The following is a 27,176-nucleotide window of genomic DNA, read 5'->3' as shown; positions in this document are numbered from 1 at the left end:
GTCCTCAACCCCCCCAAAAAAACAGTTGCTCCCCCTGTTCTAGACTCTGTCCATCTAGAGAGAGTCAAGGAATTTGACTATCTGGGCATACGATTATCCGACTCTATGAGCTGGAGGGCACACCATCAGAAGGTGTTTCTTGCTCACAAGAGGGTAGCTGGAGCTCTGCTCAAACAGCAGCGAGCATCGCCATTGAAACCCATCGGGCAGTCCTAGATATTTACAGGGCAAAGGTTGTAAGCGCAGCATTATACGGCGCAGAACTGTGGGACTCCCAGAAAATTGATACCCTGGTCTCCCTTGACAATTTTCATAAAGATCTTATGAGACTGCCCCACAGCACTCCTACAATCCCCATTTTGCTAGATGCGGGCTCCCGCTCAATATGTGACCAAGCAAAATTACGAACTCATTTATTATGGTCGAGAATCTGGAATGTCCCCGAACTCCACAGCTACGCAGATGCTCTGGAAGATCTTCTGTCCCTTCCAGGATGCTACAAGATTACCTGGCTTAGGGATGTTAAGTGCCTTCTCTACAAACTGGGGCTAGGTGATGCTTGGGATAATAAATCAGCTCCCCCAAAACAAGTACTAAAAAAGGCATACTGGTCGTGGGTGGACAATGAAAGAACGTGCAATACTAATCACTGTAAATCTGTCGCCCAGTTTTTGTTAATTAAAGAACTCCCATTTAGGGAACCCTATTTGGATTCTATCCACAACTCAGGTGACAGAGCACTGTACATTAAATTCAGGTTAGGTGTACTCCCTCTTGGTCAATTTACCTCAACCTGGAAACCGCCCTTACAAACTGTGCCATTTTGTCCCTTTTGCGAAATGAGGGTTGAATCTGTTGCACACCTGTTGTTCGAATGTAACACCTATGTAGCACCTAGAAAGTTGTGGCTGAGACCCTTATGCAGGAGTCTGGGAACAAGATCTCATTTAGAAGCCCTGCGTATATTGTGCACTGACGCGAGACCTTTTTTCGCCTGCTGTATGGCAAAATTCTTAGGCTGGGCCTGGCGCTTAAGAACTGCAAAAAAACTGTTGATACAGTAGTATGCTTTCTTCTCCCTCCTTTTTTTTGACTGTTTTTATACTGTATATTGTTAAATATGTTGCTCATTGTACTGCATGTGCTAATTATGTTTTTATTGTTGTGAAGTGCAGCTTTTATGATGTTTTTATATCGAAATAAAGCTTATTGATTGATTGATATCAATACATCTAAGTCACGTAAATACAAAACATGTTGCATTACAAATGCTATAGGTGTCACATTTGCGAAAGTTATAACTATTGGCATTGTAAATGACAAAGCTATTAATTTAGCTATTTTAAAAAACAACACATAAATAAATAAAAAAATCATTTATAAGACCAATAGCTCAAACTTTCCTAATGCGAGAGCTATTGCTTTTCCAATGCTTGTTTCGCCATTGCTGGCACCATGAATACTCCCATCTGAGCGAGTTGTACAGAATCAGTGTTCCTACAATATGTATGCGCTTTATCACATAATTTGAGTAATTTGTAGCCTCTTTTGACTGTACTAAAAACTCAATACATATTCTGAGACTTTAAAAAACGAAAAAATAAAGTGCACATTATTGCCAGTTAAAAGCCACTCGCTGCGGCTTTCAATAGTAAGTAGGTATTGGGCAGACGCTCAAGAAACTTTGATTAAATCCCATTAGTGAAGGGAGGGAACACGGAGTGCAACTCTAGCACAATAAAGTGTACTTACCGGTCCTAATCATGGACAGCAACTTTGTGCAACATTAGCCACTTAACAAAATCATTGAATCCAAATTCCTAGCCAGGTTATCACAAAGGCTATTTATTCACTGCTTTATCTGACAAAGCCCATCTGGAGGACAGGCCCAGAGGTATGCTCCAAAAGTGCTCACACTGGTAAACTTATCTATTGCATATGACCCAGAAAATTAGATAGACGTGGTGAAAATGGGATGAATGTGGTAATAAAAACGCAAAGGAGCCGATTATTTCTTTCTGCAGAATCTAACAAAATAGCATTCTAACAGCAGTGCTCATTTATCAAAAGGTTATAACTTTCCAGCATGACTTTGGATCATTTTTAGTAAGACTAATGCTGCAAACCGTTACTTTGAATCGCTGCAATATTGGTTTCAAACTCCAACAGCAAAGGATTCTTTCCTGCCTGGTAAGGCCACACCCGTTCTGACATCGCGCTATTGTTTTTATCAGGTCGGTAGTTTCGGCGGCCCATTTGTAGGACAGTGCGCAGCTGGCATTACACAAGCCTAGGGCAGTTCTGATTACGGTGATAGTCCTTCAGTTATTAATGTGACCTATCACCACCCCAGCTACCAAAGTCAGATCATTTCTGGGGAAGAGACATAATGCGGAAGCGTAATAATGGTAAAACAGCACTGGCAAAAGCCAACAAGTCTGGCATTGGCAAGATGGAATGAAGTCACAATTATGAACGAAAAGGTAGAATTTAAAGGGGGTGTTTGTATGCTTACGTGACACAATTTACATTAAAAAACATGTATAACGATGATATAATTATTAGAATCGTATGAAGGCAACCCACTCTGTAGATGTACATAGGACAGATTAATTTTAATGTGCACCACAGGAAATTTTCATTATTACTGGCACAAAGAAAAGCTATTTTGGCTTTAAATTATTGTCACCTGAAGCTAGTTAAAATACACGAGCATAACAAAAAATAGATATAGAATGGAAAGAAAATTGCATTGGCAAAGTGTAGTATTGGTCACTAGCTAAGTCATTGCAGGGCACTTCTTTTTAGGTGGATGTGCACGTGGTCAGAAAAAAGTTGGGAATCAGATGGGTGAAAGACCACAACGTAGAACAGGCAGGGAGAAAGTATACAGGCGAGAAGTGAATGCGGAGGAAGTAAGCAAGAAGTACACAGAGCACAGTGGAGGAGAGGATGTGGAGAACACGAGCAAGACAGTTGGAGAATGCATGCACTTTCATAGAGAGCTTAAACAAAAAGAAAAGAAAAAAACCACCAGTTAGGGATCAACACAAGAACAGACAGGAAAGCTCACACAGATGACTAAGAAGCAAATGAGTGATGAAGACAATCAATGGTAAGCAATGGGCAGGTTCTAAGCCCACTGTAAGCTAACAATACGTCCTGCAACATTTATTGTTATATTATCTTTATTTAAAAAAGAAGGAAAAAACAGCCAATAGCATGACATGAGAGAGAAAAATTGTGATATTAGGAGATACTCCTCTGGGCAGACACAGCCCACTCGATGCACACTTTAAAGAACTGGAAACAATAGGTAAGCAGACCTAAAAATGACACAATGTAAGGAAATCCAGTGCATTTCTTGTATCAACCCAATGAAGGGGTATGAACACTGCTGAATTAATAGCAAAACCTGTGCGGCTTCTCAGCTAGTTTAGCAAGACAGAGCTGCAGCTACACATTTCTTTAAACCGGTACATAAAATCAGATGAAATAAATCAAGGGCTTACATTGACGTCCCACCTAACACTGCTGCAAGTGCCAACAAGTTCATTAGCAAATCAGAACTGCAGAAGATCTATCAGCACAAACTTGACACATCAAGAAGCCACTTAGAAGACCAACATAAGCCTAATGTGATAGCTGAGTAAAGAAATATTATCTGCAAACCAATAAGTTTGCACATATAATCTAAAAGTCTATTGTTCATATTCAAGAAGCACATTAAATCATATTAAGGGGCACAATGGACAGGCTGGTGAAACCCACCTAACATGAATACTACTGCCTGCACCACGTCATAATGCAATTACACCGTAGATAAATCTTGTTGACATGTACCAATGAGTCTCGAGTCTTGGTCCCCACTTGATCAAATTATGCCCAATGACCGAACATAATTTACCAGTAAAAACCTTCAGAGTTCACTACCTGGAATTCCAAGATTTTCAATAATTGAAGAATCGAGTCCAAAGAGTAGGGTAATGTCTGCATGATATCAGCAAAACAGAGATTAACCTAATGGGCATAAAGTAACTAGCTTTTTGGATGAATGTCCTCCAACAGCTCGGATTAACAGGAGTGGAGACAAACACTGGGCAAGAAAATAAATAAAGAAATAATTCATATTAATCTCTAATCTAATATACAATCTTCATAAACGGGAGAGAAGCTCCCTCGAGATTCTGGGGCCCTCTGATTTTCTATCTGCTGCTCGGCAAGCTGTTTAAAAACTGGCTATATGACCCAAGAGATGCATTTTTCCACTCTTTAAACTTTTAGTACAAGGAATCCTTAGCGTCAACAGACTCTACTCTAGAGAGTTAGTGCACTTTACAAGTAATCTACAAAATAAACAACCCTGTCTTGTCCATCTACACATCTTCATGAACCAATGAGGGCTGAGATTATTGCATTCATGAGGCCCACAGGCTTTAGCACGATGAGTGTCTGCCATTGCTGTCACAACGAATTCTGCCCTCAAGTTAAATTGTAGTGTAGTTCCTATTTTCCCAATAGGCTTTGCGCATTGGAATAACAAACAGCAGTGTAGACGTAGGACTGAGGTCATCTAGGTCTCTACTGACTATGTTAAACTTAATTTAGGTTTGCGCCAGCTAGCTCAGAGGTCACTGGAAACTTTCTTGAATGAATAGGGAGGGATAAACTTCCCTGGCTCAGACAAGAAGGGATTCAGTTTCCGACAACCCCATAAACATGACAACTTTTGCTCCCTCAGAATAAGAGTGTATCTCTAGAGTCGTGTGAAAACAATAGACAGCTATTTTGCTCAGTCAACCGTGCATACTTAGTTTCACCACAGTGCAGAGAAATAGAGACGGGCGTTTTCAATAAAAGGTGTTATTTATTGAGCAGTCTTCTTTCTCATGCAAGAGAAATGAATTGCCACAATTGCAATACTTAAAGTAAAGTGCGTACAGTAAGAGTAGAATTATGAAATAATACTGTAAACGCATTGATACTTTAAAATGGATAAAATATATACATACACAAATACATTGACTAACGTACTCAACTGGTGCTTCTAACTAAGCCTACCCCGGTGTCCATGACCTAAGCCTAATACTTGGGAAGGGATTAGTAAGTAGCAGTTTAAGTTAAGTTGTTTAAGATTGTTTTGCCAAGAATCTACATCAAGAATTCTCTTAAGGGTTTAATCAGCTCCGCACCTTGGTAATAGAATGTGGGAGGTCTGGTATCTCTTTCCTCAGGATTCGATCTCCCAGCAACCCGCAAGGGTAGGCTGGAAACACCGGAGCTGGATTTTCTCGGCTGGAGAAAAAGACAGCGTCTCTCTCAGTGCGTCAAACAGGAGGGTCGGCTTCCGTGGGCTCTCGCATCAGCTGGGCTCTCGGGTAAGTAGATGGCCGCTCTGCTCCAAACCACCGTGTGTTTGCTTAAGGCAACTGTTGGTATTTTATACCTGGAAGGTGCCCGGTTTGACGTAAGGTTGGACATAGAAAGTCACTAAGAACTAACAGTTCTTTCGGGACTTCAGGAGTTCTTGTTCAAATCAAAACAAAAGCAGGGGGGATTTTCACTGGCTGCTGGAGGCTTGGTTTGTTTAACCCCTTCAGTGCTGATGACGAGCCCAGGCTAGTCATGCAGCACGGTGCTTGTGTGCTCATGACGAGCCTGGGCTCGTCATGAGCCGTGGAATGCTGACACGCGGGGTTAATTCCCCCGCTGTGCTGAGCGTTCCATTGCGCGGGCGGGTTCATGACGAGCCCAGGCTCCTCATGAGCACACGAGCACCGTGCTGCATGACGAGCCTGGGCTCGTCATCAGCACCGCAGGGCCGTGCGCGGCCACCCTCCCCCCCACACCACGGGGGAATTAGCCCCACGGCGAAGGGGTTAAAGAACGCGTTGTGCTTTCTAGGAGTCGATGGGAGTAGCCGTGCTGTGCTTTGGACTGCATGGGCTATTACTGAATATGGATCTGATTCTAATGCCTTCATCAGGATATTATTGATTAGAACCTCACAAGGGCATAAATCGGGAATATTGAATTAGGGTCCTAGATATAAACACGACAAAATCTCCTCAGTAACTTATGCATAAAGGATTAACTCAGCCTGTCAAAATCTTCCCTAGCATCTATTTTCTTGTTACAATGCAGATATGATTGAATATTTGATTATCCATGACACACCCCTCATATGCTAAAATGGAAAGGACATGATTACGTCCATTGGCCAACACTTTCATATGAATCTTAAGCAACGACGTTTACTGCTGTTACTGCTGCTATAAAAGACCTGAAAGTGCTTTGGCTCAGCTGTCTTTCTAAAGTTTTAGCATTATCCACTAAGTGTGCTTTTAACATCGAAGGGGTAACCTTTCAAAGGGGTCAGCATGGATGTAAACGCCTTCTTAAAATTAAAATTTCTCATGAACGAGTGCGAGCCCAGATCCTTCTATGATTTCAAACATACTAGCCAACTTACATCTATGAGGCTCAAAGTCTGCTTTTTGCTCAGCAGAAAACCAGTAATATCAACTGATAAACAAACTCACAGTGGGAGTGGGTTGAATTCTCTTATTCTACAAACAGAAAAAGAAAGAAATTATGAAACAGTTAAGCCCCTGAGAAGGAGGTTCAAGTCCCATAGGACCCATCAGATCTGGTCTTTAGCTATTGCTCCGTCCTCAGCATACTTACTTACATTACACAGGTTTGATCACCTGGCTGGTTCATCAACAGCAGTCAAAACTGGCTTTTCACGTGGTCAATGTTTCAAAGTTGGCCCTGGAGCTTGAAATCTTTCATCTGTTTAAGTTCTCTTCCAAGTCTAATTTGCTATAAAAAGACGCTTTTAGTGCATCCTAGAGATCTGGCTGGAGGAGATAAAAATTACATGTGTCTGCATTCTGAATTAGCTGCCCAGCTTCTATTTTCTATATTTAGAGGCATTGTCTATTTTTTTTTAATTTAAAATTGTGTTTTTTTGTCAAGTAAAGAAACACTCATTTGAATGCCGGATGGCAGGTAGTAATACATGCTTTTTCCAACTTCTTTGCTGCTCAGTATCCTATATCAGCCGCGATCTTGCCAGGGAGATATTTTGAAACCATCGCCTTTCATCCCTGCTGCTTTACAATTTAGCAAGTCTCCCCTCATCCTTCTCAGCCCTTTGTAGCTACTCCAGGGGCCTCATATGGTCTCCATTTTTTGTGGGCAAATCCCGCTTTTATAATTACCTTTCTTCAGCTACACTGCCTATGCACCACTTTTGCTGCATCAAGCTCAGCAAGTTTCCCCTGTCTATTGCATTCCCATCTTGCTACTAGCAACTTAAAAGAACAGTGTTAATTTATTTATTTATTTAGTTTCTTATATAGTCTTTAGGCATTTCCTAAATGCAGTCAAACTAGAATTTAACCTAAGGGTGAGGGGCAAGGAGTTCCAGAGAATAGGGCCTTTATAAGATAGAGCTCGGCCTCCCTGTCTCTCTTAGGTACTTGGAGCAGAGCTCGACTCTTAGAGAGCAAAGAGCGACCTGGCTCATAGAGTCTGAATATTTCGGATAGGTATCTGGGACCAACTCCAAACAGGCATTTATGAATAATGCAACAAATCTTAAATTTCACCCTCTGGCGAATGGGAAGCCAGTGTAACTTGTTTAGCAAAGGGTGGGATGAAGATCTGGCTGGGACATTTAGAATCAGCCTGGCAGCTGTGTTCTGAGCTACTTGTAGCCTGCCTAACTGTTCTTCATTGGCGGAAATGAACAGACCATTGCAATAATCAAGCCTGCTAATTACCAATGTCTGTACTAAAGTTTTTCTGTGGCGATCTGCTAAATAGGGAAATACCCTCCTCAATAGTCCAATGACCCTCAGACAGGATCCTGTTACCTGGGTAGCATGATCTTTAAGTACCAGAGACCGATCAAGCTTGACCCCAAGATTCTTCACTGTCTCCTTTGGACATGGGGCAGGGCCTAAGTCCGGAGGCCACCACTCAGGTGAACAGAGGAGCGGGGCATCTCCGAAGAGCATGACCTCCGTCTTGCCCACATTGCACTGTAGGCAATTGGAGGTCATCCAGCTTGATATGGCTCATATTCCTGCAGCAAAGGAGCTTTTAATTACTGGTGTCATGGTCTGGAAAGGGAACAAAAGCTGGGTGTCGTCAGCGTAAGATATTGGTGTGAACCTGTACTCTCTCACAATTTCAGCCAAGGGGGCCACATACACCTTAAACAATGTGGGGCTTAAACATGAGCCCTGTGGAACCCCCTTGGTGAGCTCCCTAGAGATGTTAAAGTGGGAGTCTAATCGAACACTTTGTGAGCGGCCAGTGATGAAACTCTATGCTCTAGCCATAAGGCCACACCGTCGATCCCTACCCCTCTTCAGACGACTGATAAGAATGTCGTATGACACCATGTCGAAGGCAGCGGACAAATCTAACAGCACCAGAATCATGGAGCCTACTCTATCCTGTGCCATCCGGATGGTATCGGTCACGGAGAGGAGAGCTGACTCTGTGCTGTGATTTGGTCTGAACCCAGATTGAGAAGGGTCCAGACCGTCAGCTGCCTCGATGAATTTAGCTCTTGTCAAGTCAGCTGGTATCCTTATTAATCTATACTGTAGTGTCTGATGGACTGCAGCTCCTTCTAAAGCAGAGAGCTTCTCAAAGAGCATGCATTAGGGTTCAATGACACTACAACCACCGAAAGTATGCATTATAAGTCCCTTCTCCTCCCTTACATTTCATGTAGGTGGCGCAATTTGAAGATTCAGTCTATGTGATAATAGTCCCAGTCCAGGATCCTAGACTGGATGAGATAATCTTGTTTCTATAGTTACTGTCCTTGGATGCATAACATCCCAGACAATATCTTCAAGGGGCCTAGGTTTTGCTCCAAGTCGGTGAAGACAGTCGTGGATATAATTATTTCGAGCTTTTTGAATGGCAGACACTACCCTTCTAGATATTCAGTGCTATCACCCTAGCTTCCAGGGATCTAAAATCTATGAAGCACACTGCCAAGACGAGCTTTAATTGCAGGTATTTGTATTCTTAGGGAGGGTCCCAGTAGGACTCCACTCATAGTTAAGCTAATGTTTCCTTGCCCCCTGTTCCGTTATATCTCCTACCTTTGAGATGCCAGCCATTGAGACAAATGATTTTCTTTGCGATTCTTCTCTTCGAGTCATGCAGTGCAATCTAACCTTGCCTGCTTTGCAATGGGAACCTGTGCCTTCCTCTATACCCCATAAGTAATGCAAGTATGTACCATCACCCATGGCTCGCCTGTCCAAAGACACAGAGGGCTCTGTAACTAGGGCATGCATCCAGTCAATTACCACAGTAACTTGAAAGGTCCAATAATATGGCCTACGGTTGTGGAACACGATACAGTATTCAATCATCTACACAGTGCTGGGAACTGAGGCATTCATCCCACAGGAGGGACCATATTTCAGCTACAACCCTGTGAAAAATGGTATCAGGTCACATATGGGTTATTTCATGAGATGTAAGTCGTCAGGCTGAGTTATCATCATAAAGTTGGCAGAAGGGTCTGTCCAGCAGCGAGGCTGACAGATTAAGCCATCATTTGGTGTCAGCCAGAAAGTTTGAAAGCGGTCTACCTCTAGTTTACATTACAAGGTCTCTTGTCCAAGCAGTGAAAAAAATCACCAAAAACCCTTAAAAGGGAGAGCTCAATGCTCCAGGGTCCTGCTTGCAGGAGCCGGAAAAAAGAACTGAAAGTAAAAGGGACCTGCAGTGTATTCTGGGATACTGTGAAGTTCTGGAAAGTTCTCTTAAAGGCACAGTATCCTGTTTTGAGCCACACAATGGCAGCCTATGGGGCTTGTCTGTCCATGTCTTCCTCTCTATCATTCCAGAGGGTTTTTGCTGAAGGCAAGGGAAATCTGGACAGGCTTTGCTGTTTGTGGATTTTTGGTGGAATTTCTAGTTGAAGTACTGGACAGTGTAGCCTGTTTATAGGCTGCATTTTATGTCTTTAAATTCTCTCTTAAGTGTCTGTGCAGTTCTGCATTTTTTCGACACTTTAAGAGATTATTTTTGATTGCTCTGGGGTCCACGCACATGGGCGGGACTATTCACTAGATTATGACTACAACAGAGATCCCCTACTACAGAACAACAATACACATAAGAATACTTCAAAGAAATCAAGTAAGTAGCACAAATATACACTGGTCTCCAGGGTGAGACCAACCCATATACTAAATAAGTGGAATGTGAACTGCAAAGGAAAACTGGACTTGGTCCAAAGGACTTAGAAGCGCTTGGAGAAACAGGAAACCACCCAAGGAAAGTACCCAGGAACCCCAAGGAGGCTGTGTGCAGAGTGGAAACACAGCTGCATGTTTAATGGAAGTCAATGGAGAAGTTGCGGTTCATGTTCTAAAGAAAAATGACCCTTCCCAGATGACCCCCAAAGAAACCCTTTGGAGGACGGAAGGGTGGAGAGCCAACTCACCCATGGAAGGCCTGGGAACTAGGTTAACTGCACCAAAGAAGTCTGGCGCTTAGGGGTGAAGTGACATCAGAACCTCTCATAGGCGATAATGGACAGCTCTGAAAGAAAGGCCTCTGGAGAAGTCTGTGAAGATGTCCGTTGGAATCCAAGGGTGGCTTCTTAAAAAGGAGAACCTGCAAGTTGAGGGGACAGAGCCTATGCACCTCGGAGTGACCAGGAGGCACAGGAGCACAATACTCACCATTGGCAGGAAGTTCAGAAGAGTTGATGAGAACCTTGTTGCTGCAGCTGTGGGGCCAGGCGACGCAGTGGCAGACCAAGAGCCATACATTAACTGTCCCACATTGGATGTAGCTGTTCAGGTGGTCGGTGTCCGGCGGGAGCATGAACAAGCCTTGGTAGCCGCAATTGGCGTGGAAGATGAAAAGACGCAATAGTTGAGACCAGTGGCTGCCGCTACTAAGCGAGGGTGGTGAGGCGAGAAGGGTTAAAGGGGGTTGGGGGCAGGATGGAGGGGGGGAATAAATAAATAAATAAACAGACTTACCTGGGTGCTGCCGCCTCTGCTCTGTCTCCTCAGTGCTACGACAGGAAGCTTACAGTCTCCCAGAATCCTTTGTCCAATCACAACGCACCGCTGTGATTGGTCTGAGTTCCGTGGTTCCACTCTCAGACAGAGGCTTGGAGGCTTTGCATGTTCCTAATCAGGCTGTGCAAAGCAGCCTGGTGGGGAAGATGCAAAGTGTGCATGATGGTTTGAGCGGCCCTCTAGGGACCACGATGAAAGGGATGCAGGGAGGACGCTGATCTATGAATGATGAGTTGCTGGAGGCTGGAACCTCTTGTAGCCCAAAGATCTCTAGAGTGCAGAGCTGATGAGCCTTTGCAATTGCAAGTAGATACGTGGCACAGGGGTTTGGATCCAGCGGCTAAGATGAGGAATAATATCCTCCAAATTGCAGGGAAGGCAGGTCAGGGCTATGGAGAGCTACAGATCACCACCCGTGTTGCTGAGCCTCTGTTAGTCGGTAGGACAACAGGCGATGCAGACCGGTCAGCTTCGATGTGGTGCCTGTAGATTAAGGGGAGTGTCTCCTTTACTCTAAGGGAGATTACTTCGGATGTAGTTGATGCCCACATGTCCCTGGAGAGCTTGAGAGAAGCACAGACACCGGCTAGGCAGAATACTTGTAGAACAGCGAGACCGGGAGCTGCAGGAGTCTTCCTTGATGCAGTCTTGGTTCCAGGCAAAGTCCAAGTGTCCAGACGGTTGAAGTGTGTCTTGGTTTCAGAGCGGAGTCTTGTTCTAGGACGAATCTGAGGACCCACCCACGGGGGAGCCCTTGCATATCCAAGGAATGGGTTGGAACGACTCAGGGATCCCTCCCAGAGTAGGGGCTAGAGAGAGGGGAGGATACTCTCCTGTCCTTTGTCCAGTTTCACGCCAGAGCGGGTGCCAAAGGTTCCTGAACAGGCTCAAACCGCTGTATGCAAGGAGGGTGCCAAATGAGGCCTTCAATGCAGTCTGGTGGCACTGGAAAGCGCCCCCACTCAAGGCCAATACATTAAGTTCTGTCTGGTAGGTGGTCACACCTCCCTGTAACAGAAAACGTATAGTTCTACCGCACTTTCTTGAGCTCAGCTCAGCAGCAGGAGGGCAGAACGGTGTCTGTGGTCAGCAGAGGCACTGGTTTGCTGGCAGACCCTGAAAGGCTATAACATGGAGCACAGGGGGCTCCTGTAAGGAGCGCTTCAGTACATGGAATCATGCCTCCAATACCAGAATCGCTGTTGGGGTATGATTCCAACAGGTTTGATACCAAGCATGACCTGGGTCAGCACAGCCATTATATAGTTAGACATCGAGTAATGACTGATGTCCCCTAAGTGGAGGAGTGTGGCTCACTGATTAGAGCGGCAGACCCTGATGCAGAGGTCTGGTCCGGGACCAGGGTTCAATTCCCGACGCGGCAGGGTCCTGAGCCCAAAAATGTCCACAGACTCGATAATTCTCGCCTCGGTGCCCACTCTAATCATGGAGTCCCACGCTGCAACTTTGGGAAATAGCTTGCTTAATCTCTACTACGGCGGCCCACCCACTGCGGGATGCCTGGCTTTCACCTTGGGGATGCCCAGTAGAGGTTATCTCACAGGGAAAAAGCCAGGACAGGTTCCCAAGGCAAGCGCCTTGATGCCTTCGGGTGATACGTGCGCTATATAAGTCGCAATACATACATGTCCCCTCCCTATATGTCTTAAAACGGTTGATGTGGTTTATCAAGAGTAGGGAGAGTGATCGGTTGATCAAGAGGGCACTAATTACCACTAAGAGAAGTGGAAGGTCCAGTCTCAGCTTGTGCCCACAAGTATGGGTCAGCAAAATGGGTTGCTGGACTGTTCCTTAAATTAGAAAGTGTGTATAATTGGCGTGGCCGCAGGTGAAAGTGTAACACATTTGGGCATCCATTTTGTTTGAAATATTTGCCTCACACACCCATATGGGTGTCATGCTTCATCATCGGCGTTGCTCCTCGTCGGGGAGGCGGTGCAATCCCCGATGGGCTCACCTCAGAGAGGGGCTCTTTGGCGGAGATCTTTTAAATCCAACTGCCTTTTGGTGAAATGTGGGTAGTTAGGAATGTAGCCTAGGTGGTGGTTAAAATGGAGTAGAGGGTACCGGAAACTACTTTATTCAGGGGGTCCCCTACTGCAATTAAAAACGTGAATCCAATAGTCTAGGTACCAACAGGTTAGGTGTAGTGGCCCTAGATTAGATTTGCAACGGACTGGTCAACATGTTTCTCGCATGGGAGAAGTACCCGCGATTCATCAGGACCTCAAGTGGATAAGAGTAAGGTCTACAAACTATAAACATGCAATATGTCATGTGCCTAATGCCGCAATTGTGCAATGCTAAAAGTTACCTCTGTAGCTTTGTCCTATACCTAGTAATCAGGGACTAAAGGCCACATCAATGCTAAGCGGGTCTATACTCCAGGACAGGGCCCTTAAGGTTTGACTCTCAGTCACTGCGTACCGGTCTCGTCACCTACCCATCGCCGCCGAGCTCGGAAAACGGTTGATGCCACTTACAAAGCTGGGAGAATCGGCACTGGGGTTTGTAGGAGTGTCTTTCTCGTGCAGGGTCTACCATTGAGGCCACTGCACTTAAAACCTATAAGTCACCTCTGATATAAGGAAACCTATATCTTTTGTGAGAGGTGCAAGCACCATCTCACATAGGCTGCAATGGCAGACCTGTAGTCGTAGATTAAGTGGACTCCCAAGGGTGGCACAATGCTGCAGCTCATGTGAGACACCTGGTGTGCCTCTGCCCTGGGTACCCTAGTACCATACACTAGGGACTTATAAGGATACACAAGTAGCCAATTGTGGAGGTACCAAGGTACCTACCAAAGCTATTTTGGGAGAGCGAGAGCACATATGCTGGGGTCCTGATTAGCAGGATCCCAGCAAACTACAGTTAAAACATTCTGACACCAGGCATAAAGTGAAGGTAACCATAAAAGAAAGATCCTACTTTCCTACAAGTGGATTTTGTCAAGTGAATTTTGTTACCTCCAAATTTTCAGAAGATGGGAAGCACTGCCAGTATTCAGTAAAGTGGGTATACTATGTATATTAGGATATAAATCATGTAAAAGGAGATTTTAACTTCAACATTGTCAACTACTTCAAATCCATGTATCCTATCTTTCGAAAGACCCAAGCAGGCCAGAACTATATAGATAAGACAAAAAACAAAGAGGAAAGGGAGCACATCCGTCGTGTACCTTTACCTAATTCAAATGCAGTGGAGAGAGACCAACTCACTCTCACTGCAGATGTGGGCTTAATGTAGAGAAGCATAACAGAGGACCAATAGTTCAGGTCAGATCTAAAGCATTATATGCTTCGCCGAACACAACCCACAGAAAGTTCTCCTGCCTCCACTGCCACCGCCCCGGCCTCCAACACGGTCGACGCTAGCTCTGGCGACACCCTGAAATGTATCCTCCTAAACATACGCTCCGTACACAAACACGGCATGGAAATCTGGAACCTACTCGACTCACTCTCTCGCCCGACATCGCCTTCTTCACAGAGACCTGGACCTAGGCATCCTCCGCCCGCGACATCAGCACCGCCATCCAAGACAGATACAAGATCCCGAAGAGGGGGCCTCGTTATCGCCCACAAGAGCACCCTCCACCTCCAGCAAAACCTTGCCTCCGCCGAACACCTGCACTTCCAGATCCAGACCACCCCCAAAGCCACACTCCGAGGAACCCTCGTCTAGAGACCCTCCAGCCCCCGAACACCCTTCGCCACCACTATCACCGACTTCATCACACCCCACGCCATTGCCTCAACAAACTACATACTCATTGGAGACCTAAACTTCCACCTCGGCAACCCCAGCGGCCCCAACTCCACTATCCTTTGAGACAACCTCGCCATCATCGGACTTAAACAACGTTGCTTTGTCACAACCACTTACGCCAAGCTTGATATGTAGGTGTACTCCCATATCTGACTTTACTGCACCAAAGTTCTGTGAGTTTTCTTTACAGTGCACCATTTGAACGGAGCACCTCTATTTGAACATTCTGAAATAAGCAGACGCTTGTGAATTGGTGAAATAATTGCTTCTACATATATATGTTTGTTTGTGTCTGCTTTTCTTCAGGTAACCCCTGGGTGCCGAACACATTCAGGTACCTCTCACACAGCAGGTTTTAATTTTTGGATTTTTTACTGTTTTTTCACATTGTGACCACCAGGTTAGGGTGAGCCTTAGCGCGCTCATACCGACGGGGTCTTCACACTGGTCCTGATGAATGCCTAGCTACTTGCATCCAGATAGGCAGAAACATGTTGACCGGGCATAGCTTAAACATCTATTCAGCTTTCCTACCACTCGCTCCTTCTTTTAACCGTGATGGGTTGGCCTACGAATAAAACAAAATTCAGACACAACCTGGTCACTATTAATTCATATCACATTTTCACTCACACAAAAAATAACTAGCTCCGCAGTAATTCTGGCGTCGAAGCACACCAGGGAGCTTGATGATAAGCATGTCACCAGCTAGGTTGGTGAGTGAGGGCTCTCTAAAAAATCTACTGTGATTCTTCTCCAACTGCTCCTCTCGGAAGGAAAAGTGCCCTCTTCTGTTTTGTTTTTGTTTTCATTTTATAATAGCCCTGCTAGGAAGCCATTGGGGAACAGCATCTTCCCAATTCTTTGCTTCCAAATGGCTTCCGTGACTTCTTCCACTTCCTAACAAAGTTAACCAAGAGACAGTACAGATCAATAAATATGAACTCTTTAAATCCAACTACCCCACTCTTTCCTCCTGAGTAGTTGTAACTATTATCCCAATATACTAAAGGTCTGTAAACCCTCACTAAGCAACAGAAAGTGATCCACTAGTAAGCCTCTTGTCCCCCAAAAAAGATGTATTGGCAAACAATGTGAATTACAATTGTCTATAAAGTGTATTAAGTCTTCACTTATTACTTTTTGATCTGTTATGTGCACTTTAGTTCTTCCTAGAAGGAGTTTGCTTCCTCACAGAGAATTATCAACTCAAGTGCCTCCTTGTTCTAGTCCATAATCTGATTTTGATTCGCTGCCTTCTGCGTCCACCTCTACTTTACTTCCTATCAAGGTGCCCATAACTTGGGTGGGAAGGTTGTATTTTCTGGTTCTCTTCTTAGCTTGTATTGCTGCCTTTAGGGTAACTTGCAGCCCTGATGGCAGTCAAGTTGGCTGTCGATTGCATTGTAATCTTCTTCCTCTCAGTTACTCAGTCCCAAGCATCTTTTGTGTCAAATAAATAGATTTTGGAGTTGAGCATGACCTTCAGCTAAGCCAGAATAGGAGCAAGTATTAAAACTGCATACCTCATCCTATTATTTCTTCAAAGAATTATCTTTGCTTCTCAACTAGCTTAATGTAGTCAGGGTAGACCACCATTGGGGACAAGTGATAAGAACAATTTGCTTATACGCCATTTTCGGCACAGTGCCTCGGTCTCTATAGTTAAGGAACCTTGCAATCAATCGATCTTGGAGGGCTCGGGTCTTACAGCTAAGGATCTATGACATCTTTCAACTATGAAGCATGATGATAGTTTGCCATTCAAAGTGTGTGCGCAGAGCAAAACCTCAAGTATTTGTTCTGGATGTCTCTCTTCTGGTCCTTCCAAAATGCCCACTATCAACAAGTTGCTTAGGTGGGATGGCCACCCTGGTCCTTCACCTTATTTTCTAATGTGTGGGATGAGGCTGTATGCTTCAGTGAGATGGTCATTAACATTTCTAAGATCAAGTCTCAGCAGGGCGACACCCTCTCCAATCTCGTTGATCTGCATTTCCAACACTTTTCTGGAGTCACTAAAAGCCTGTAAGATAAGGTCTGCAGATGAGAAGCTCCAGGTCAAGACCCCCTTCCACTGAGTGTTCTGCTTTTCAGTAGACTACTCATCAGAAAACGTCGTCATTAAAGTGAATTCCCCAATTTTCCCTGATTTGACAGCTACCCTTTTTATTTTTCATAAAGGCTTCTCTTGGCACAAGGTGATATTTTCTGGAAGCAGCTCTCCACGTGAGTTATCACCCTTAGATCAAACACCAACTTAGAATGTCAGACACAATCATTTTAGCCATGCTTGCTCCCAAGGTTGAGACGCTAAGAGATTCTTGACACCAGAGAACTGAAAGATCAAGGGGCAGGGGGAGAAGAGAAACTGCGGCTCCTGGGCTATCATCCCTGGACGTCAGAGGTCTACAGATAGCTCCTCCTTCAATGCCAGGGGCCTGCGGCTCAGTAAGTTACTGTACCCTCATAGTCCACTGTTGATGCCCCCAGCCACAACTCCTTCATTTGCCCCAAGGAGGAAGACATATCAGATGGGTCCAAAGAGTGGTGCTTCTGTCTCAAGAAAACCACATGCCCATCCAGCCACTTCTTTATTGCCCCTAGCCCCTTCTTAGGTCTCGACTGGTGTTCACTGCGCAGCAGTGTCACGCAGCCGAGTTTTTTTGATTTCCAGTACTGGGGCTTTAACCTGCCTCTGTCTTCAATTGGCTAGCTCCATAAATGGAGGCTAGCCATTGGAAGAGAGATGTGTCAATCTTCTGGGATCAGATTTGTGGGCGTTTCTGTCTTTTTAAGCCCCGCCCCTTTTTTCCGTCATGCAGAGGTGGGCGTTTCCCTTTTTTTTTTTTTTTACAGGGGTGTATATTCTGCATTACTAACGTCTCTGTTGCCGGGATGGACGTGTCCGCTCTCCCCGCAGCCCCGCAGCCCCCCTTGACGGTCCCGCCCTACGTTTCCCATCGGACAACGAGAGGTCAGTGTACAGAAAAAATGACGACTGTGGCGGCGACTCCCACTACAGATGCCGGAATAAGCTCCGACTCGGAAGGGATATTAATCGAGGATCGCATGTACTCCGGAGTGTTGATCACCCTCGAGAATTGTTTGATTCCCGATGTCCACTTCGCGCAGACCCCTACCGTCAGCAACGGTTTAGGCCCGGAGATCGAGGGCGCGCCACGTAGCGTGGGGAGCGAACTTATCCAGTCGGCTGGCATCCTTTTGCGAATGCCGCAGGTGAGCATTTAGGAGGGATCTGCAAGTATAAATGGTCACAGGTAGAGCTTATTAGTATACTAGAAGAGAGGAATTAGCCATCAGATAATGAATTGCACACCGAGATGGGTAGATCCCAGCAAGATGTCGCTTGTCTCGTAGTTTTATTTTTTTTATTTCCGCCTGCGGTCAAAATGGCGGCCCCTTCAATGGGCCTATATATAGCCTTAGTTCCTGCTGTTCTTTGTGAATGTGAAGTTTGGTGTGCGGCTTGGTTTGCTAAACTGGTGTCTTTGAAATTCTAAGTTAAAAAGGAATCTAGGAGGATGAGTGGGCCCCATCCTATATGTTTTTTTTGCTTCTTGTGTTGGTCCTAAAATGGCGGCCACGAGTGCGGCCTACTCGCAGTTGAAGAGCCTGTTTTGGGCACGTCCTCCCATTTGGCATGCTTGTTTTCCCAAGAAGCCTCCCTGGTGGTCCCAGCTCTGGGGGGGTTGGAAAGTAGCCGCTAGCGGGTCAGCCCCATTGCATGTTGGTATGTGTGTATTTTCGTCTGGAGGGGTGGAGTGGGAGCAGCGTGATCTCTGCGGAGATAGGGGGCTGCCTGTGCTCTGGTGACTCTACTCTCATTTTGGCCTTTCCTACCCCCGCCACCTCCACCACGCTCTCCCTCCCGAGTGTCACTTTTGTTTGTGAAAGGCCCCCAAGTGCGCGTCCATTCACACACACCCCGGCCCTTGGTGTCTGGGACAGCCCTGGGCAGAGGATGTGCTTCACTGGGCTGTGGAGAGAGCGCCGCCGCTGAGCTACAGGTCAGGGCACTCTGGGGCAGGCGACGGGCAGGGAGAAGCAGGACACGAGGGCAGAAACAGGGCAGGGCACGAGGAGCCAGGGCAGGAACAGGGCAGAGGTAAATGACCAGGGACGGGGATGGCTCACGGGTTGGAAAGTGATTAAAGGTAGCGGACAGGCATCAGAGAGGGGCAGAAAGAGAAAGGGGCAGAGGTGCAGGACAGGTAGTGAGCGGGAGGGGGGCAGAGTGGCAAGAGGAACAGGTTGGAGAGTTCTAAAGTAGGGGCGATGTCATGTTAGAAGAGTTAAGACCTCCGTCCGGCACTCTACCACCATCTCTACACTCGACCTCCGTCAGGCACTCTACCACCGTCTCTACACTCTACCTCCGTCCGGCACTCTATCACCGTCTCTACACTCTACCACCGTCTCTACACTCGACCTCCTTCTGGCGCTCTACCACCGTCCCTACACTCTACCACCGTCCCTACACTCTACCACCGTCCCTACACTCTACCACTGTCCCTACACTCGACGATTGCCCCTACACTCGACGATTGTCCCTACACTCGACGATTGTCCCTACACTCGACGATTGTCCCTACACTCGACAATTGTCCCTACACTCGACAATTGTCCCTACACTCGACAATTGTCCCTACACTCGACAATTGTCCCTACACTCGACAATTGTCCCTACACTCGACAATTGTCCCTACACTGTTTCTATTCCTAAACTCGACCCCTGTCTACGTACTTTACTCCTGTTCTCGCACTCCAGTTTCCTCAACCCAACCCCCTGTTCTGCCAGAGCGCTTCCTGCCAGGGCACATCTCCGGGGCCCCTGCCCCACCCGCTCCCAATCCCCCCCTATGTGTATATCTACCCCACGAAAGTCAGTGCAAGGTACCTCTGCCTGTCAAGACTTTTTAAGTATTTTAATATTAACCTTTCATCCTAGAATGGTAATTCCGTTTCTTTTATTTAAATTCTCTATAGACAGATGATCCTAATAAGTGAGCACGTTGTGGATGACACTTATTCTTTTCTTCTTGTCATCCTCTCCACCTTTCTACATGTCAGAACCAGGCACGCAGTAGACTAGATCTACACCATGAGAATCTAGTAGTGTAGATAGTTTTTCTTATTCTGGTCCTGAGGAATTGCTTAGTATCACTCTGAACTACAATAGCATGAAACATGTCAACCACTTTTGCTGAGTAGGTTTTGCTTTCATGGACCTTTGAGCCTGATAAAGCAACCACTGACTTTGTTTTTGACAAGGCGGGTTACCACTTTATTAAATTTGTTCTGTGGATTACCAAACCTTTTATAATATCTCCTTTACAGATCTACAACACTCACTTCCACTCTATAGGGCCCTCACACCCACAGCACCATACGACAGGAATAAAAGATTCCCGCCAAAGAGCCCCTTTAAAGGTGCCCGTCGGGTATTGCACCGCGGACCCGACGAGGGGCAAGGCCATATGAGGAAGCATGACACCTAGCTTGCTGGGTGTGTGAGGTCTTTAGTTCCGAAAAGGAGGATCCCCCTCCTGCGTGCCTTCACTCACTTTTATTTTTCAACTGTCTCATCCAAGGTCTTGGACCCAGGGGAACTGTGCATTTCTTCTTTTTGTTAGCAGCCCACAAGCCCAGAAGCAGCCCAGAAGTTCATGTTTCACAGCAATGACTTGGAACCTGGTCAGCAAGCCTCCCCCAGTCTTCATTCACTCTCCCAGACTGCCAATGGCATTAACAAAGGATGTGAAGTGATTCCCATATTAGGAAGCTCCAGGGGAATCATGGTGGCACTGGACAGAGTTCAAATAAATCTGTGAGTCGGGAGTGCTGAGACCCATGATAAACAGAGTCCCCATTAATATTTCATAGATGATCAAAGTACTCTAAAGGAGACGTCACTAGACCCCAGCAAGGTAGACCCCTTGAACCGCTTAACTCTGATAGTTCTACCAGGGACAAAATGGGAATGCAAGCAGCAAGATACAGAGTCAGTGGGACACATTTTGGGGCCTTCCTAATATGTCACAGTTGTATTCACTTTTCATGGTAGCGCATCTGCAGTCACTGAAGCTTAGGGTGAGTCTCCTACACATCCCTACAAGGTGGCTGCATCAATGTGGTAATGACTCACACGGCCGTTAAAGAAGGCACAGTAATGGATCCCCACCCATAGGCAGCAATGCAGCATGAAAATGTAACTGCACTAACTGTTGGCAGATATGGCACAGAAAATATCGGGCTTGTGACTGCCATTTTAGCAGTCCAATCCACAGCCATTTACATTGCCCTGAAGACTAGTTTGGACACCTCTTTTTCCTCAATGAGTTTTAGGAATGATAATCCATACTACAGATTTGGCAGAGAGAAGGGGTGGGTAGGGGCATGTTTGAGTGTTTGACCAAAGACTCTCCTAAAGGATGCTTTTTTCCGGTCCAAGCAGTTCGGGCTTGACTGTTCCTATGAGGAGCAGGGTGAAGACTGATTTGCATGTGTCCAAACTAGGGTGGCGTGGTAAGAAAAAGAATGATGGATTTAACCCAGATCTCTTGACGGGGTGTCAATGTTTGATTCATTCAGCATTACATCCATCATTTGTTGCTGCAGCACTCCATAAATTAATTCAGCATGAACTTCACTCAACTTGAACATTTTAACCAATAACATCTTCAAATGAATTTCTCTGATGAATGCTTCCAAAATCTGGAATATGATTGATCACTGGCTATCCTTGTTCAAGACAATGACAATAGACAACACATTCATCACATTATCAGATACGTCAAAAGGGACTATGGAGGGCAGATTCTACCTTCATTTGTTTATGTTCCATTACAATTCCAAGAAATCATTCAATTGTATTCCTCTTTTCAGGCAAAAGGGTGTAGACCATTTAGCTTCTCAATCACAAATACAGGTTATTAGGGTCTCGTTGAGGTGAAAGGCAAGTTTTGCTAGAGTGGAATGGGTACTAGAAGTAGGGTTTTACAACTTCTTTCCAGGTGGCACTGCAGAAGATAGTGGAGATCATAATAGTCACATATTCATATCCCTTAAAGAAAAGTCAGGATAAAACGTGCAATGATATAGAGGTTATGTTCTCCTATTTCTTGTGGAAGATAAATGTTTTAGCTCAAGCTCTCCAAAGTAAAAACAATTCTCAGCAATTGCTTCAAACTAAAAGAGGCAAGTGAATTGTCTGGAAAACGAATAGTATAAATGTAGTAATGGGTAAGAGACGAAAAGGGTTGCCTAATACTTTAGAATTTTAGCTTTGTGATTTTATTTTTCGGGATTGTATCCCCACTCGTCTTTTTATATTTGTCATTTTGGAAATAGCAAAGGCAGCCATCAGTATGGAATTGTATAGCTAGCAATAGTCTAGGATGACTTTCAACATTTACAACATTAGATTGGATTCGGGGTCGGGATGTGGGGTCACTATAGTGAATCCGAGTATCTCTTTCTTCAATGGCTATGTTCAGAAAAGGAGTTGCGGGTTTGAGGGTTCCCCTAAATTGCTATGCATTTTCGCGGGCAGGAAAATGTATACGCATGGTTGCTGGCTGGGGGAGAAGTAGGGTTGGTAGTAGTTGAGTGCATGTTTGTGCTGCACAGGATATGCACGTGTGTTTCAATGTGTTGTAGGATGTAGCCTATGCTTTACACCTTCCTTAAAAGCAGGACAGACATTTTTAAGAACAAAAAATCACAAATCTAGCCCTTAATTGCTTGAAATAAGATAATAAACGTTAGGGAGAAATACATTTTTTCAAGTAACTGAAAACACAATCAAAGTTAGGCTTGCAAACGACGCAATCGCAGCAGGTACAGTGAGTGAGCGTTTTTCAGTGCGGAAGAAATGAACGTTTCTGTCACAAATATCCGGATACTTGAATCTTTGTCACTCGACTCTAGTATATTGCCCTCAAATCTCATTTAATTCAAATTTCTCGTTATAAAACTTTTCATTTTTAATTAAGAAGCCGTTTGAGTGAAAACTATTTAGGGTTAAACTTGTTCGATGAAAGACTGCAATCATTTTCATTGAAACTTCCCACTTTCACTGCAGTAATATTTCAAGCACTTTACTAATCTGTGTTTCTTGCAGATGGACTTTAACATGTACGTGCTCGTGTAAATGCAACCTTGTCACGGTGGACTCTCGTCAAAATCTTACCCTCGGTAGAATGAGCTTATTACCTCGTTTCACGCCCTAAGTAAACGCCGCAGCTGAACTGGAATTTACCGCGGACACTTCCCTGGTGCCGAGCATTTTCAGACTGGCCGGAACACTGCCCCAAATCCTAACTCTGACCTTTATGCTAATTGTGTTCTTAACCTTTGTCTGGCACCGATCTCACCTATAATCTTGACCCCGCCCCAACTCTAATCCTGACGCTATTACTTACTTTAAAGCCCACGAATGGCAGATCATATTTTCTGTGATTCCGATTTTCAAGTAAATATTTTCTTTGAAATGTATCCGTGTTTAACAAAACGGGGAGAAATTAGGATGGCGCGAAGCGAGTAATTAAAGAGTGTCCGGCTCTCCAACGGGACTAATCCTCATTGGGTGTGGGTGCTAACTGAATCATCCAAATATCTGGAAACCAAAAGCATGTAGGACTGTAATTGTCTGTAACAAACTACGTAGGAAACATTATATTAATAGAGCAAATAAATAAAGGATCAAGAAATGCTTACCGGCAAATGATTGAGAGGCACGTCTACTTGGCCCAAGAAGTCATCTCTGGTCTGAAAAGGAAAACACAAAATTAGGACAAATCGGAAATTCTCTAAAGTACCTGAAATCAAGCAAAGGAAATAATACTTTTGAGAGAGAAGATGGAGCTCAGCATTTCCAAGAGCTTGCAAAACAACTATGCTGGAGAAAGTGAAATGATTTTAAATGAATAGCTGGCAGCACTAGACTTTCTATTGTGTGCTTTCCGTGATCACACTTATTCATTCACAGGCAGTTTTTCATCTTCTAGTGCGAACAGTTATTTTGGTAGCCTGTTGACTTAGATTAGCCACACGCTGCAGCTCTGAAAAACAATAAGCCTTTGATATATGATACGTGTTATTAATAGAAAGAATGTGCGTATATTCCAGTTATCACAAGATGTTTGAAAGCATCATGAGTTGCTGGAAAGCATAAAGTGTTGCTACATGGTGTGCTGTCCAGCAACTAGGAAAACGTTGACATCTGGCATAATTTAGAAGGTGTGCAACTGGCCTGAGATGATTAACCAGATCCCATCACCATATCTAATGGTCTCTGTGTTCAGTCAGTCTACCACCACTGTGTCAAGAAGCAAAGGTTTGGGACTCTTGATTCTTTCCTTCAAATTACAGGGTTCAAAGAGAATTAAATTGGCCAGAACCTCGAGGAATAGCCACATTACCACTGAGTGTTAGAGTCGCACAATTGACCAAGTACAGCACTTTAAACTCAAAGAGATGACTGCACTTAACTAAGTTAAAGAAAGGCTCACTGTACATGTAGTTTTAATTTATATGCATTTCCATTTTTAAGAGCACGGAAGAGGCCCAAAAGGACTGCAGACACTGTACAGTCACAGAAAAAGAAACATTTGGACGTGTTTTGTTATAGGGTGGGTGCAAACAAGGAATAAGCAGATACATGACGACTGTAGAGGGCAGCAAATGAAATGAAGAACAATGACCCAGGGCTCGTGGGCTGCTGGGAGGAGGGGGCTTTCAGCAGTGGAAGTTGGGCAGAAGGGGGTGAGTGGGTGATGTGAAGGTCTTTCATTAGTAGGTAACTTTTGTTCACCGACTAGTGTGATGAGTGGAACCTTTTTAAATGTAGAGAAAGCAGGGCAGTTTCTAATTTTGCAGTGATCAGACCGTCTCTCTAATTTAGGCGACACCATGGAGACTACAAGGTTTCCAAAATTGATGAGATACCAGAGGGATATGATGTGTTAGCTCTCATGTGAACCATTGCTATTTTAGCTGCAGTTACGGTGAGCAAAGGCATCAGAATAAAGTGCATCGTATGCAACAAGCTCGCTATGCCTCTATGCTTGCGTGCAGTTATGACAGTATTGCATTTCGATGGGCAATGTATAACTAGCACAATAAACAACCACGTTTCTACCCATATGTGAAAGACAAATCCATTCTTGCATTCACTCACTGTCTCAACATACACACACTCACATTAATACAAACCTGACTCTCACTCCTACACTGAGTCACTATAACAACTCACACACCATTTCACAAAGCATCGACTCACACTATCCCACACAAGACCCTCACTTGTTTACGCACTTGTACATTCACTCGCTCATCAAGCACCAGCTCACACAAGACCCCTACACATGCAATCACTCATAGCAAGTGCTGCAGTAGCCTGGCAGTGGTATTACAAAGACGACCTGTAATCTATAAACACAATCATCGTACGCTGATTGGTTAAAACTTTGTCTCCGCCATCAGTGCTGAAAGGTTTTGGACAGAGCTCTCCACTGGAATAACACTAACCTTGATCCGGAGTACGGTGCAATCCTCAGTAAATCGTTGAAACGCCTTGTCAAGTGCAGCAAGCGCTATATACATGTACTTGCATTACAGTAATCGTGTTATCGTGTGCAGGTTTATCAACAACTCAGTGTCCCTTTCTCTGCACTTTCCCGCCCCCACATTCAATTCTACCAGTACTAGCAGTGCAGCCCCCTGCACTTTGCAGTCGGTGCAATAATGTCAAACACATAATTAATACACATCAAACTATTGATATGTGAACAACCAGCGACTTTAGTTCTAATCATAACCTGGGCACACATAGCGCCGCCGCCTAATGCCTCAGGTGTGCCGCTTCTGCGCGCTGTAAATAACCGATGCTTTTGTTAATTCCTGTTGTATTGATTTAAAATAAAAATGCACATTTTATAAAACAAAATGGAATAACAGAACAGAATGTAAATGCATCACTACAACACGGGTAATCTAAGAATGGCGTGTATAGTTCCCTCTTCCGTCTTCTCCCCAGCCCACCAGGCCGTGTTTTGAGTGGCTCAGCGAGAATAACATACTAATAACACGATTATTTCACTGTCAGTCGCCCAAGGGGGCCGGGGGGGGGGGCGTAGGTGGATATGAAGCTAATTAATATTATAGGCTAATAATGAGCAGGCGGGGCCAAGGCCCCGTGGCGCGAGCCTCTGAAGCCATTATCACAAGGCAGTATTGGATGTCAGAGTGGAGGGGTCCCCGGGGAGCCGGTAATCTGGAAAGAGGAGACGAAGGTCTGGGGGGGCATTTATTCATAAGCGGGGCAGGCAGCACAGTGTACAGTGAGAGAGCTGCCTGTGTCAATTTGAATTAGACAAGAAAGTGGACTCTGGCATCACATGGCACATATTAAAAATATATTGCACATTGCACAAATGCATATTCCTAAATCGTAACACTACTACATTGATTCCGACCGACGCAACTCTTACTTTTTCCCACTGGATGCCTGGTTCGGATCTAGATACATAGACTACAGTGCGACGACCGCGACGACGAGCTCAGCTGCAGCAGGCACCACCAGGCAGCAGACTATCAGGCAGTTATAACTTATAACTTACCGTTACGCAGGCAGCAGCAGCAGACACTCTAGTTTCCACTCCATAGAAGTGCGGGGAAAATGGGCAGAAAGTCACTTGGGCTCGAGGGGGGCGGTATTGTCTGTGTTTTTAATAAAGGACCTCCTGAGAATAATTCACTTACAGCAGCCCAACAAAGCTGCACGAGCCTTCCCAGGCACATACACTTCAGTGCGAAGGCGATAGGCTTGCTTTAGCAAAGATTATTATTGAGGCTTTTGAGAAATGTAACTATAATTGGTCTTTGTTCGGTTGTGCAGACGCATATGCTTTTTCTAATAAAGTGGTCTTTTTTTTTTCTAGAGAAACACTATCTACGCCGAATTTCAGCCAAAAAAAAAAGCACTACCATTTATGAAATTTCGCATAGACAAAGGAGAGTTCCAGAGATGTGCCCTAACTTGGGGAAACTGTAAATAAAAAAGCGCAGGTGAAATGCTATCATAATATATTTTTGTGATTGTGACATGCTTATTAAGGGGATGAAAATAAAACGAAAAAGTCGCCAAAAATGCAACAAATGTAGTCTTGTTAATGAGGTACAAATCCTCTAAGCCACATAAATCAAGAATTGGCAAACGAAATCATTTTACACTGCACAATCTTCCACTTGGGTCTGAAATACTGTTTGAAAAGA

At 44.8% G+C, this 27,176-nt stretch overlaps 1 protein-coding gene across 28 annotated transcripts in view; it reads right to left on the bottom strand.

Annotated features, from left to right (window-relative positions):
* Positions 1–27,176, bottom strand: part of NEDD4L (NEDD4 like E3 ubiquitin protein ligase) — a 1,724,212-nt gene that overhangs the window by 628,784 nt on the left and 1,068,252 nt on the right. For all 28 annotated transcript variants that reach the window (XM_086960462.1, XM_086960464.1, XM_086960467.1 and 25 more), the window contains one exon: positions 23,619–23,669. In XM_086960462.1, the coding sequence (XP_086816588.1) occupies positions 23,619–23,669 (51 nt within the window). The remainder of the gene's footprint in view (positions 1–23,618; positions 23,670–27,176) is intronic.

This window comes from Lissotriton vulgaris, chromosome 3_1 (assembly GCF_964263255.1).
Source record: "Lissotriton vulgaris chromosome 3_1, aLisVul1.2, whole genome shotgun sequence".
In the NCBI taxonomy this organism is placed as follows: domain Eukaryota; kingdom Metazoa; phylum Chordata; class Amphibia; order Caudata; family Salamandridae; genus Lissotriton; species Lissotriton vulgaris.
This window is presented reverse-complemented; position numbering and strand designations above follow the sequence as displayed.